Here is a 15,324-nt window from a genome sequence, read left to right as displayed (position 1 = left end):
TTGGGGAACCCCTCAAGTGGATCTGTTTGCCACCGCGATCAACCGGAAGTGCGATCAGTACTGCTCAAGGGAATTTCCTTAAAGAGGAGCTCTGGGAGACGCATTCGTAGTGGTGAAGTTTTCCACTGCTGTACGAGTTTCCCCCAGTCCCTGTGATTCCTCAAGTAATCAGGAGGTTCAGAATGTTCAGGAAAACCATGATACTAATTGCCCTGGATTGGGCCAGGAGGACGTGGTACCCGGACCTTCCGGACATGTCCATCTGCCCTCCAATACGTCTTCCGCAAAGAGAGGATCTTCTCTCGCAAGAGGAAGGTCGGGTTCTCCATCCAGAGGTCAAGACACTCAACCTTCGCGCATGGTTTCTGAGAGGTTGAGATACAAGGATAGGGATCTTCCGGATGACGTAATGGAAATCTTCCTTTTGGCCAGAAGACCAGCAACAAAATCTTTGTACCGATGTCGCTGGAACAGGTTTAGTAACTGGTGCAAAGACAAGGATGTGGACCCTTTTCAGTGTGGCACCCCAATGGTGCTTTCTTTTCTACTACATCTAGCTAATCCGGGGCTCCAGATAGGAACAATCAAAGGATACCTTGCTGCGCTGTCCATTTTCAAGCGCTCCTCGGAAGAGGTTTCATATTTCAAAATACCGTTAATAATTCAATTCTTAAAAGGGCTTACTAATGTGTACCCTCCAGTACCTTTTCATGTACCAACTTGGGATTTAAATTGAGTATTAAATTCCTTGACTTGCATACCTTTTGAGCCTCTGCACTCATGTCCATTGAGGCTTTTGACTCTAAAAACTGTCCTTCTTGTGGCCCTATCATCAGCCGGCAGGGTTAGCGAACTTCAGGCTCTCTCATGCAAACCACCATATACTATTTTTAATAAGGATAAGGTAGTCCTTAAAGTTAAACCTTCGTTCTTGCCAAAAGTAGTCTCAGACTTCCATTTGTCACAAAAAATAGTACTACCAACCTTTTATCCTCCTCATCTGGGCAAAGAAGAGGAGAGATTACACAGATTAGATCCCAAGAGGGCTCTTAGTTTTTACATCTCAAGGATGGCTAAATTGAGACAAGATGACCAACTATTTGTGGGTTATACTGGTCATAAATTAGGCTTATCTGTAACAAAACAAACCATTTCCCGCTGGATTATATTAGCCATAGTTGAATGCTACAGATTAGCGGGAAAAGAACCACCAGATGGGCTTCGTGCCCATTCTACAAGGGGAATGGCTACTTCTGCGGCTCTAAAGAGGGGAGTCCCAGCAGCAGATATTTGTGCAGCTGCAACCTGGAAAACAGTGCATACTTTTGTAAAACATTATTGTTTGGATACTGCCTCCTCTAACAAGGGTTTATTTGCCAAGGCAGTTCTGCATTCTGTCCACGAAAAAACTGAAATTAGTACTCCCGCCTCCAAAAATTGATACTGCTATGGGAGCCTATCACAAGATGAGAAATACATGGGAGGACACAATCCATTCGAAGAACAAGTTATTTACCAACTGTAACGTTCTTTCGACTGGATGTTCCTCCCAAGTATTCCTCATCGACCTTCCCATCCTACCCCACAGTATAGTTTACGTTTTCTTACACTTTCCTCTCACGAAGAATGTATCGGTCATGGGGCACGCCTGGGTGTTCCTCCTATATATATTTCATCGGAAAAACAGAACTGAAGCAACGGGCGCAGCTCGAGCTATTTATACCATCGGTGACGTCGACAGAGTACGGAGTACGTCGAGGGACAATCGACGCCACAACCTCGAACACAGCGCACTCTGCCGAGAATTCTTTTTTCCGAGGCAGCGAACCTGGAGATAACGAATGATCACAAGATGAGGAATACGTGGGAGGAACATCCAGTCGAAAGAACGTTACAGTTGGTAAGTAACTTGTTCATCACATTCAAAACAATCTGCATAACACACAGAGCAATCAGCAGTCAGGGAGCAGAATTCCTACAAAAGAAAATAACCATATACAAGCCGACGAGACTTCTTAGATCAAGCAACGAAATCCACCTGGAACCAAAACCATATGCAAGGAATAAACTTGGGTGCTCCTCTGTCTCCCACCTGGTGGCAAAAACCTGGAACAACCTCCTGAAGGAAATAAGAAAAACAAAAGACCACCTAAAATTCAGAAAACTGCTCAAAACCTGGCTCTTCAAGACCTCGGAACCAGACTGAGACAACTGAAACAATAAAACCAAAAATGCACAAGAGATCTACTTAACACCAAACCCATGGAAGGACAGAAAACACCAAGAACCAGTAGAGAAGAGGACCACCCACAGGAACTAAAAGACTCTGCAAGGCTGAACCGACCACAAGCGACAATTCAAGCAGGACCTAACAATACCTAACAGGGCTGACACAGACAACAGACACAACTAACAACCAAACCCACTACCTAGCACCCCGTCCGCCCCCCCCCCCCCCACCGGACAGGACAACATAACCTAAAGTGTAAACCGCCAACCCAACGCAATCTTGCATCCACTATTCAACAATTACCTCACGCATACAAGATAGCAATCTTCAAACCAACCTCACCATATAAGCTTCCCGCGAGCCAATAAGAGTCCACTAGTGTCACACTAAGAAACCTGCACTTAAGCTAGTATGTAGAAGATAGAATCCACTAGACTAACCTACACGAAACCCAGGCAGAATCTCTGTAGATGGACTTATATCTCACACGACTAACCTGACACACACAACTGACCAGCATGACATGTGGACAGAGAAGTGAGGGACAGCCTTGTGTCATCACGGAACAAGATCACTGTAAGGAAGGACATTAGTCTAATCCATCTCTTCACACAACAATGCTAATAACCAACCCTTCTGAAACTTCACCCCTCTGCATACACCTCTCAGACTCTAACTAAACAGAACCATAACTCTAAAACCACAGCAAACCGCATGCACTTCACTGCAACAAAAAACAAACCACACATAGCCTTACACAACAGCACACGACGGATACCAACCGGATACCACACCAAGAAGCTCTGCGAATGTTGTTAACCGAACTGGAGCTGCCAACAGCACATCACAGCTCTCTTGCTCTTTCTCTAAAACCTTGTCCTACTAACGTACCCCAACCGACCCGCATTTTGGTTTTCATATCCGCCAGAGCACCAGGGGACATTTCCGGTGGTCATAGTGCGTGGTATTAATGTCCTTTTAACATTAATTTATGCGAGGGGGGGTGCTTGTGTCGATCAGGGACGCTGTACTGATGAAGGTATTAGACATTTGTAGATAAGGAACGAAGATATGTGGGCTTTGTGGGTAAGTTACTGGGTACGTCAGTGTTTCTTTTTGGAACCTATGCCCCCACTGTTGCTCAAGAGGAGTTATTTGACCAAATGCAGGAAGTAATGGTGCATCATAGGAATGCTTGGACTCTGTGGGTCAGGGATTTTAATTGTGTGCTGAATGGTACGTTGGACGTGGCTAGTGCCACGGTTAGACAGTTGGGTACGGCGACGAGGGCCCTGGCACGGTGGTGAGAGATCTTTGCCTTAAGAACGCCTGGAGGGTGGTACATGGGAATGAGTGCAGCTATTTTTCAATGGTCCATGCATCCTGTTCACGGGTAGACTGCATATTTTGGGTGGAGAAATTTAGCTGGGTGTCAAATGTGTAGTACCTGGATAGGTAATTGTAGGACGCCTTGTCTATAGTCATGAATTTGGTTCGGAAAGATGTTTGTTCGCTCATACCCAATTGGAAGTTCGATATCCGGATGTTAGAAGATGTTGATTCAGGGCATCACTCGGAGACACTATACGTCAGTTCCTTAATGAAAATTGGAGTACCACAGAGTGGGAAGCACTGAAAGTTTTTCTGAGAGGATTATGCATATCCATGAGTGTGGGGGAGGGTCTCTAGGGCACTCTGCTATAAAGTGAAGAGCCTCAAACTGAAACTTGCACGACTGGACCAGGAACTGGCAAGGGGAAAGGTGCAGGCCAAAGTGTTGATTGCTGTGAAAGGGGGGTAAGTGAAGGAACAGTTGGATACTCATACTTATGCTGGATATGTCACCCAGCAGCATTCTGAGGGAGATAAAGCAGGTAAACTGTTGGCCTGGCTAGTCCGGAAAGAAGTTCACGTCAAAGTGCGGTGTGAGAAACCTGAAGGTGTCTCAGGTACTAGTCCCCAGGGATCTGTCATCCAGGTGGCCAGGACACGACCATCGCTATTGGATCCAGTTCCTGGGGGTGGACCAGTGAGGGCGGATCACCTGGATGGGGGGTCCTCAGGGAGTTGAAGTGGGACACCAACTGGTGAGACGCGGTATCCCCCTTCTTATAGCACCTTTTCCCCATCCTAGTCCGTAGGATATTCAAACACTCTACCCCCCCGCCCCCTTTTTTTTCCCGCACGAACACTTTCACACACCACGAAAGACGGACAAACACCCAAGCCGTCTACCTGACATGTCCCAATACAAGGGCCAGGCAATTGACCAAAATCACACACACCTGACGGCCTTTTCCCTTCCCCACAGGGATTAAAGGTGGAGCACAAGAGTACAATACAAGCAAGGCAGTCCGCACGACGCAGCTATCCAGACATGGCAGTTCAAGAGGAGAAGAAAGGCGGCGAGACCGGGAAGGCTGACAAGGAGAGAAGCGACCTTGCCCTTTCAAACCCATGCCTGCAAAACATCTGCAAAAGGAATCGTAAGACCACAAACAATAGCCCAAGTGTTTTGCAGCATATGTCACCGGTACACAGTGTGTGTCGACCCTGATAAGCAGGACAAAGGGAAGACACCTGGTACTGACCTTGATTCCTGATACGAAGAAATCCAAGCGGTTCATCACAGCCGGTGAATCGAGGGGAGAATCGATAAAGAAACCGAACTATGTTGAACAAAAGTAACAAACTGCTGATCATGGAAAGCATACAGAACTGTTAATGTGAAAGGGGAAAGCCAGCTGCAGATGAGCCAGACACCACGTGGGTGCTCGCTTGAGAAACTCGGGCGATTACCCGATTGTTGAAACTACTGTTGCTAGAAGGCCTTGGGACAGGCGAGAAGAGGGTCAAAGTGGTCATACGGGGGTCTAGTAAAATACTCTGTCCAATCGAAAGTCTTTGACCGGCAGATGATCGTAAAGCTAAGCGAAGTGAATTCCACAGCGTAAAAAAGTGAAAAAAAACAGTGTGTTCACAAGAGTGAACCCGGCAGAGGGTTGTCCACAGTTAACTGTTTAAGACAGATTTGTGATTATCGCAAAGGAGATCGTTTAGAGAGCCGTAGTGAACCCGACGGAGGGAGGCAAACAGTTGAGGGATATGCGCCCGCAAAAGGGGGAACCAGGGGTGGGAAACCATCACCCCAACAGCATGTGACTGCAACAAGCCTGGGTGAACCCGACAGAGGGAGGCAGATGTTCGAGAGGGGTCTGAGGCGCGGAAGAGGGGGACGCAAGGGTGAAGAAACATCACCTCAAGTGCAAACCCAAAAGGAACTTTTTGTTGATTTATTTTTAATCGCAAGCTAACCTCTGAAGGTCCTAATATCGCCAAGAACTGTTTTGGGATCTGAACCCGGAATAAGGGGATCCAGGGGTGAAAAGGCATCACCCAATGTACCATTTCAAAGGAACTTTTTTGTTGTTATTTTGAACACATCAGGTCCTCGAAGCCAAGAGGCTTTTTTTTTACAGAGAAAGAGACGGTCCTGATAATTGCGAACAGGACTGTCTCGTGCTGGGAAAGCTTGAGCGTGTACTGTGCTCCAAGTCCTGCCTTTTCCCGTGCTCAAAACTTGGGGAAGGGAGACCACGATGACTGCATCCCGACTTATTATTTGTGAGCACTTCTTTCTTTCCTGTGAATCGTATCCCACACTCTTTTGTATTTAGCGTAAGGATTGGCAATAGGTTTTTCTTATTATAGGCTCTTTTATTTGACAAGACGCCACTAGGACTGCCTTATTTTGATTCGATGGTCGTAGCTTGCCACCATTTTAGATTTAAGTTTAGATTAGGCGTTTTCCACCCCACCTATACAGTTTAATAAACACCCTTGAACTGTGATCACTTGTGTCTGTCTATTCTTGATACCATGAAATCCTTACAGAGGGTATTTGTGGACCAGGAGGGACAGTCTTTACAGAAAATGTTGGGATTTGTTCTGCAGTCCAAGACTTTTATGCCACTATGTTGAGAAAAGGAAGAATTTGATGCCAGTCGGGCGGCACAGTGGTGGTTGAGGGGAGCTGAGCTAACAAGGTTGATCAACAGAGAAAACACTTGGGGGTGTGGGGAGTAGGGAAAATGGATGTGCAAGATGTGGCCAGAGCAATTGGCAATCTGTCTCGAGGTAAGAAGCCCGGGACAGATGGGATACCAGTGGAAGTGTCAGGGAATATGTTGATATCCTGGCCCGTAAATTACTCAAGGTTGTTCTAGAGGCTAAATCAATTAGGGGGTGGGGGTTCCCGGAATCCATGCTGGATACTCTGGTAATAACTCTACCTAAGGAAGGGAGGGTCCCGGCTGAGTGTATCTTACCGAGCCTTGTCTATGATTAATGTGGACTTTAAGATTGGGTAAAGTTTTGGCAGGCTGTTTGGCTTTGCTTATGAATACTTTGGTTTATGCTGACCAGACTGTATCCCAGGGAGATCCATGGTGAATAACCTCCAGCAACTGTTTTTGATACTGGATAAGTGTTGGGACCGTTTTTCTGAAGTCCAACCAAGGGCTTAGTAAAACCATTCAACTGACACAGTACAAGACTCCACTTTTAGTATAAGGCTGTACCACCTGAGTATATGGTACGCCATAACCAGAAGTATTATAGAGAATATAGGTTTATTATAAATACAAGTAGGCCAAATTAAGTCTTGGGGTAAGTACTGGTCATAGTCGTGAACACATTTATAAAAACATATCATAATGCTTGAAAGTACACACGCACCAAAGCATGAAACCTTCAGAATACTAACAGTAATTCTAGGGAAGTCAGACCTTATCATATACATTTAGTATAGGCCACACCTATTCATGGGGAGTAAAAACCATTAGTTACTTTTAGATTGCTTTCTGTAATACAAGGGTAGTAGACCCTGTCAGTTATGCAGTGACACTCAGCAAAGAAATCACATAATCAACCAATCCTGTTACCAGGATACTTTTCTGAATAATGGAAAACAGATTCACGGGACAGTATATACCTATAACTATTTTTAGGATAACAGTTGTACTAGGTGAGTAAAACCTGTTGGTGTAATATACTCATACAGTTGCTTTTCGGCTCAGTGGTACACAGTCTAAGATGAGCAAGCACTCTTTACACTAATTTAGAATTGCACCAGGCAGACCGTGGTCAGCTACACCTAAAGAACGCTTTTGAAGAACACTTTTCAAGAATGGCGCACAGCTATTCTAAACAAGTAAGACCTAATGTTGCAATATACTATTAGTTGCTTTTCAGATCAGTGGAACACAGATAGCGGTAAGCAATAACTCTAACTTATTTTAGCATCGCACACGGCTAACTCAAGGTAAGTAAAACCTATATATGTTTTAAAGGAGCTACCAGCAACTTAAAGGTAAGTATAACCTAAAACAGACTTATTCTAGACAGGCTAACATCAATTCAAAGGACGCAAGACCCAATTGGGCCACTCCTACATTTATATCCAAACAGGAATAGTGAAGTGAAGCCAACATAATTACTTTTGGGGAAGTCACAGGTGAGTAAATTAACTTTATATATACTTTTCAGAATGACACAACACATATTCAAGTTAAGTAAACTTTTTTTTACTGTTCACTCGGTTACAGTTACCAACCAACTCGTTTACAAGTAAGTACGCTTTTAAACACTAGTTCTATTTTCCGGGCATTAGTGTTCAGTGGCAGAAGGGGGGCACTAGATCCAACAGACAGTTCAGGAAGGCACAGAAGTAGCAAAAGTCAGAGTTCCTAAGGATGACTGGCAATACAAGTAAGCATTTCACTTTAGAGTTAGTTGGGGGTGTAGGGACTTCTAAGAAGACACCCTAGGAGGATTCCAGCAGTGGACTCCCATTTACAAGAACACCCCAGAGCTTTACCGAATCACACAGTTTTAAGGTAAGTAAATACACCAGCCAGCACAGTACCTTAGCATGGAAGAAGAGTTGCAGCAAGAAGACTTCAGGATCTGCAGCCAAAAACCGGTTGTTGAATTCCTTTATCATGAAGACAGAAGACCGGACACTGGAAGGGCTTCTGCAGCAGGAATCAACGGAGAAGGGTCCAGGCAAGAGTTTCTTCGCGACAAAAGGCTACAGAGTTTTGCACTCCTCCCTCGCTTCCTGCCTTTCCAGACACTCTGGAGCCTGGGTGGGGAATCCGCAGGATTCCGGCCGAAGACAAAACCGCCATGGATGTCATTCCCATCTAGAATGGCATGGGAAGACCTCAGAAACAGCAAGTACACAAGAAATGGCGAAAGAAAGGAGCCCACCATTTTAGCAAAATGGTGGCCGTTCTGTGCATTACCGAGGCTGAATTAACAGCCTGCGAGTAATGAAGACTAAAAAGTCATTAAAGTAGTTACACTGCCACCAGCCATTCAAGGAAACTTGCAATTGTAACAAAAGGTTACCAGGTAAGTAAGAAAGGTGAGGTGTGCTGGCTCACTATATAAAATGTAAAGGGGAATGAAAATCCCTCTTTGCTACTTGGGAACTGTAGTGCACCCATGTACATGAAAGATAAATTGACAGGGGATCCCATAGAGGCAACCCAGCCTAAGCCCAAAAGTTATAGGAAACTAGAACTTCAACCATAAACTATGGAGAGACATGAAAAGGTCATCCATAAAGAGTAGAAGGTGAGAGGGGGGAAAAAGATTCCCCTTCTCCTAGGGACAAGGTAAAATAGTGAACTAGTCAAAGCAAAAAGTTCTGGGGTTTACACAGGTCAGGGAGATTGGTCATTGATATGAAAGTCTTACCTAGCAATATTCATAGACAAATGGAGGAAAGGTTAGCTGTAGTTAATTTGGACTCATACAAGGCTTTTGACTCAGTCTTCTGGGAATTTCAATGGATGGTTTTGGCGAAAAAGGGCCTTGGGGGGCTGTTTGATTGGGTGAAGTTGCTATATGCAGGCTTTTCATCCACGGTTCAGATGAACAGGGTGATTTCTCCTCCATGCAAGGAGGGAAGGGGAACGCGGCAGGGGTGCCCGCTCTCCCTTGGTCATTGAACCTCTGGGGTGGGTGTATAGACTCCGGCATGAGCACAAGGGTCTGCTGCTGGGAGGAACCAGACACTGTATATCCGTCTATGCAGATGTTGTGTTATTGTACATCCAGAACCTGCAGACAAATCTTTGTCCAGCTATGGAAATGGCCGAAGAGTTGAGTGAGTTATCAGGATTGGTTGTCAATAAGTCCAAGTCAGCCATTTATGTGCTGCCGACTGAATCTAGCGGGGAGCTAGGACAATTTGGGATGGAGACGTTGACCACAGGATTCAAATAACTGGGGATAAGAGTACGTGCAGATTGGGAGTGGATGTATAGTAAGAATGTGGAGAAACTAATTGCAACATTCGAACATCTCACTAGTTTTTGGATTAAATTTCCCATCTCTTTAATGGGTCGGATGGCATTAGTGAAGATGATTGTTGCCCAGAATATTCTGTTTTCCAGGCAATGCTGATTATTCTGGGGGCTACCCGTTTCCGATTGCTGCATAGCACCCTTCTACTGGATTACTTTTGAAGGGCCATACCCTGAGGATTGGTTTGACTACATTACAACTGCCCGCAGTTAAAGGGTGGATTGGGGTGTCAGATTTTAGAGCATACTATTGGGTGTCAGTCCCACAGCACGTGGTAGCCCGTTGCGCCCAGCCGCACGTGGATCGCAACACGAGTTGCAGTACATTGAGACAGTGAGGAGCAGGATGGAAGGGGGAGGCGATTGGAAGACTGGGGTGGAGAGTGGGGACTGGGAAATCTTGGACAATTTGTATTTGGGGGACAGGGCTAGAACATTTACCGAATTCAAGATTGCACATGCGTTGGTGTGCCTGAATTTATTTTTTGTAGACTTTGCCATGTTGATGGCTGGAGTACAGAAAGCCTAGGGTTGGTTACCCAAGAAACACTGTATACAGGTGTGTTATAAATGACACATCATATCATATATCAAGAAACCTTGTATTCATGAGATGAATGTAGAAACCTTGTATTCATGAGATGAACACGGTTGTTTCTCATGGGTCTGAGTGGGGGGCTAGGAGGACAAAGAAGTTCGCACCGGTGGCTGTGGGTGTGTTAGGGAGAATTCTCAATGTGTTCATTCCCTCCACCTTAGAGACCCCCAGCAACTTTGCTGGATTTTGAGGACTTGATTTTGTAACCTGGAGAAAGTGTGAGCCTTTTTTCCCACTCATGTATTTTTGCGTGAATTTTACCTCTGTAATGGAGTCTAACAAACTCCATAGGCATCATCTTTTTCAATTGTGTCACACAGCACCTCCAGTGCAGTGACACAGGGAAGTCTTTTAGATTTCACAATGTTTAAATACCTTCTCTGGGATCAACTACTGTTTCCCAGAACAATTGAGTGAAATTGACTTCGCTTAGTCCTGTACAATTCTAGACCCAGCACACCCTATCTTACAATAGGGTGGTGGAGGGGTTACTTAGTACCCCCTGTGTCTAGTTACTCATGTAGCATTTATTTTACCCTTTCCACTCAGAATGGCTGGTGGCAGTGGTGTTGCAATGAACTACCATGATTTACCCTGACCACAAACTGTTCGCAGCTCTGGTAACGTTAAATCGCGGTAGCCATGTTTTTCAAAATGGCGCAGTGTCTCCTTTGTTAAAATGGTCCCTGGTCTTCTTTTTTCTCAATTTCTTTGTGGAAAGGTCCTTCTCGAGTTTTTCTCTGCGCGCCAAATCAGGTTTGGTCTCTTTATTCATTCACCTTTCGCGTGCTTCAGGAGTGAAAGCCAACTCTGGCTGCAGAGTGTCTGGGGTAGGCAGGAAGTGAGGGAGGTGCCCGGAACTTCCTGTGCTTCGTCTCCTAGGAGACCCAAATGCACTCTGTGACGATTGGCTGGCTGACTGTCCGGCGGCATGGACAGCCACCCTGCTGGGTGAGTGGCAGCTAGGCTGGAATGAATGGAGATAACTGAATAACAGGCGAGTCTTTTGGCTTGGAAGGCAGAGTCGACCACTGGATGAAGGAACCGAAGAAGAGCTTGAAGAGGACGGCTGCTGCAACTTCTGGACCGTTGGTTTGCCCGGTGAAGCCCTGCTCCAGGTCCGAATCGCCAAGTTCGCGTCAACAGAGAAGCCCTGCAAGGACGACTTCTCCCTTTGAGTTGGGGGGACCAATCAACTCCCGAGTAAGCCACCTGGGCACCCATCTCGGAGCTGGTTGAATTTCCCTAGAGTTGCTGCAGGAAACCGTAGAGCCAGGGAGAGGGACACCAGATTGTGTGTGCTGCTTGTAAGCTGGCCTAAAGCTTCTGGAAGATCCTCCGGACTCCCATGAAGCAGGACTGACCAAGCCTGACCCCCCCTCAGTTGAGTGTTGGACCTCAGATGTGAGGAAAGTCCACCTTGACAGCCAGGAACCGCGCTTATTGCTATTTACTGAAAAGCGAAACAGCCACTGAAAGTAAAGTTTGCCATTTGCCAGCTTTGGCAGTGCCAATACAGTGCAGGAGTCTACCGACGTCCTCCCTCTTGTCCCCACGACTGAGGCCCAGGAACAGTGAGATCTGCAGAGCTGTACAGGAACCAAAGTCTAAAGCTGCATCTTTTTCTTCTTTACTAAGGTACTGTAAAAGCTAGCTTAAACTGCTTACTGTGGAAGTGCTTGTAACTTATGCAACTCACAAGTCTAATCCGCTTGTGGCCCTACATTTGGTTCTTCTTTTTATCAGACTCCTACGAACTTGTGCAAAGTCTTTTCCATTTACTTACCTGAAGTGCTGAATCCTATACAAAGACTTTTGCCTATTGACTTTGGCTTAGCCTATTGAATTGAATGACTCTTAAGTGCTATCTGAAAGTATTTGCCCTGCTTATGAATATTTGTAATTTCTTGTGTTCTAATAACCTTTGCCTTTTACAAACTATTGAGAGTATTCTGTATGCCAACAGTAAGGTATTAATGTCCCCAGCACCCTTGTTACTGAAATCACCTGTGGGTGTAGGTTGTCTGTGGGCCATCCCAAAATGACCTTTTCTGATCCAGAAACTCAGTGTACAGTATATTTGTGTGTTACTATTCTATTGCTCCCTTCTGAAGAAGGCTTTATAACCGACTGATAAATTAATTGTTTATGCAAGAAACCTTGAGTGTAAGAGTTTATTTGAATACCCGTAACTGTGAATCTTTGTGTAACTCCACTACAGCTCACATTTCCCCTCTTGAGATAAGCCTGACTGCTCAACACGCTACCAAAACTGTGTAGTACAAGCTTATACCAAAGGTTGGGTTGCCTATACCTGTAGTCATAGTTGTTTGTAGTGTTCCCAGAGGGTACTGCATACAAACTTTGCATAACGGGGTGGATGGCAAACTGTTTTATTGTGGCACTAGAAAATGATTCGATTGGACAAAATACCATCATATGATCTGTTTTGCATAACCGAATGTTGAATGTATGACAGGTGTTTGTTATAACTAAACTAAAAAGGTTTTTTTTTTTTTTTAAATAATTAAGGTGGAGAACAGGGTTTTGTACTCTGGCATTAGGAGATCCCTTCTGACATGTACTACTACCTTTTCTATGTTGCAGCAATTCCTTCAATGACTGCATACAACAAGAATGGTCTGAAGATAGAATTCAGCTTTGAACGTTCCAACACCAACCCCAGTGTGACTGTGATAACGATACATGCCTTCAACAGCACTGATGTTGAGATGACAGACTTTGTGTTCCAGGCGGCAGTACCAAAGGTCTGGCATCTTCTCCCACTATCCTGTATCCCATTCCATCAGCTGTCCTCTGAACCAAGTGCCTAGTTTTCTTATTTCTTGCATTCTAAATGTTGCTTTTTGATACATATCTTGTTTTCAGACATTCCAGCTGCAGCTTCTCTCGCCCAGCAGCAATGTGGTTCCAGCGTTCAGCGCAGGTTCTGTCACGCAAGTTATCAAAGTATTGAACCCTCAAAAGGTAAGACTGTTATTGGTTCTGTGACTTGCCCACAAATGGGTTTGACAAAGCCCTAAATCCCTAAAGATGAGACTTCACACTTGGATTGTTCCCAGGAAACCTTTCTAATCACATATGATGATCTTGAGGGCATCTTTAATTGTTACTTTCAGCTATGATTCACAGGATAGTCCCAAATGCTCAATTTGGCTGGGTCATGCAGTACAATTCTATTCTTTATCATTGTTTGCCCAGTACCTAAAATATTGGTACTATAAACATGTTGTGCAATGTACCCTAGGGGATTGTCGGGTGAATCATTGTGAATATATTCAAGAAGTCATCATAGTTGAAGAGTTCTTACTGTTTAGGCAAGATTCATAAAACTTGCCTGGCTTTTTAAGTTGCTTGATCCTTTCTGTCACTCATGCAAAGTCCTGCAAGGTTGCCTTTTCAAATCTTCACATGAAAGGTATACACAGAGACATCCTAGAACATTTGTTAAAGAAGTTATGGAGAGAACAGAGTTGAAAAGATGGATCTCCATAATCAAACCTGGGGGTTTGTTTTGAGAGGTCAACCTGTTATGGTGAACAGGAAAGACACTGAGGTCTAGCCAAACCCATTCAAGGTAGGTAGCAGAGCCAGAAGGCTTAGATTTAGTACAGGGGAAAGGATGGGTGGGGGCTAGTGCTACAAAGAGTCCACACAGAACTCCACGTATAATTCCAGTTAGACCGATAAGTACAAAATATACAATGATTTAGTAGGCCTTTAAAATACACACCAAGCAATGACATTTCTAGGCAAATATTGTCTCACACTTAATATAAAAAACATTCTGGAATGGACTGTCTCCTCCCACGTATTCCTTATCTTTGATATACTTTGATATCCTGCTTGCAGCTCGGAAACTGTTTCCCAGCAGAGGGTGCTGTGCGTCTTCAACATCGACCTTGTGTCCTTCGAGGGCCTCAGTCGCCGTAACGTCGTATGCTGGTATAAAAGGCACGCACTGCGTCCGTTGCCTCCATTCCGTTTTTTCCACGCACAGCTCGAAACGGTTCTTTGCCTCGGCGTGTGCAAGCATGGTGCCTGGGTTTTGGGGCATATCGTCGAAGATTGTGGCTTGTGCCAGTCTGACTGGAAAAGGGATAAAGAATAGAAAAGGAAAACTTGCTTTGGGCAAACCCTCCCCGAAATCATCTTCGGTGACCCCCACAAAAAAATCAGCTAAAGATAAATGTTTGAGAGAGAGGTCTCTGCACCAGGCCAAGAGGCACGGTAAAGGCGCTAAGCGTTTGAGATCTTGACATTTCCTTCTCTTCTTCATCGAGGAGTTCTAAAAATAAAAGGCATCCTCGCTCTAGATCGTCCTCATCAGATTCCTCGCCAGATAGGAAAGAGGTAAGCTTTCCAAAAAAGGGGGCTAGTGCAGCAGAATTGGAAAAGATCTGTCTGCAAATGTTAAAGATGTTTGAGAAGGTGGCGGTATCAGCCCCTTCTACGAAGTTGAAACAGACTCACAGCCCCATCGCACTGTTGGCTGACAGGGAGTCGGAAAAGAGCGTTGACTTTGCGCCCAAGAGCCTGGACAGCAGGTCGCCGAAGACCTCAAAAGATTCTAGGGCTTCGAGCGATTCGAAGGATTCAAAATCCTCAAAGGCCAATTGTGTGCCTCCCATGGCCTCAAAGGGAAATCGACAGAGTTGAAACCATCAACGTCTTTTTCGGAAAAGTTAAAGGTTTAAAAACCTCTGGAAATAAGAGACTTTTAAAAATCCATGGCCTCTATGTATGAGGAGGATGTGGAGGAGGAAAGTTCAATTTATGGTTTTGGACTGCAGTATGGTACTCCAGATGAGTTGATATCCCAATAATCTAGGATGAAAGATAAATGGTGGACACGCTAAAGGATGCCAGTGGTCAGTATACTTCTCCAGAAGTTGAATTTGGCACCCCAGACATGTCAGAACATGCTGATTCTTCATATATGTTAGGGAGAATTCTCTGTTTAGGCTGAATCTCCTAACCTAGTGAGTCCCCCAGCAGCTTTGCTGGATTTTTTGGGGTTTATTTTTTTCTCCTGCCAAGAGTGAGACTCTTTTACCCTCACTCTTGGGCATGATTTGAGTGTGTTTCTTTGAATATAG

General features: G+C 44.9%; 1 protein-coding gene across 3 annotated transcripts in view; it reads left to right on the top strand.

The window, feature by feature from the left end:
• Positions 1-15,324, top strand: part of AP1G1 (adaptor related protein complex 1 subunit gamma 1) — a 1,918,561-nt gene that overhangs the window by 1,787,526 nt on the left and 115,711 nt on the right. For all 3 annotated transcript variants that reach the window (XM_069635469.1, XM_069635470.1, XM_069635471.1), the window contains 2 exons: positions 12,812-12,972; positions 13,094-13,192. In XM_069635469.1, the coding sequence (XP_069491570.1) occupies positions 12,812-12,972; positions 13,094-13,192 (260 nt within the window). The remainder of the gene's footprint in view (positions 1-12,811; positions 12,973-13,093; positions 13,193-15,324) is intronic.

The sequence above is a fragment of the Ambystoma mexicanum genome, chromosome 1q (genome assembly GCF_040938575.1).
Source record: "Ambystoma mexicanum isolate Mex_15411 chromosome 1q, UKY_AmexF1_1, whole genome shotgun sequence".
Lineage (NCBI taxonomy): Eukaryota > Metazoa > Chordata > Amphibia > Caudata > Ambystomatidae > Ambystoma > Ambystoma mexicanum.
Note: the sequence above shows the minus strand (reverse complement) of the source record. Positions and strands in the feature narration are given on the sequence as shown.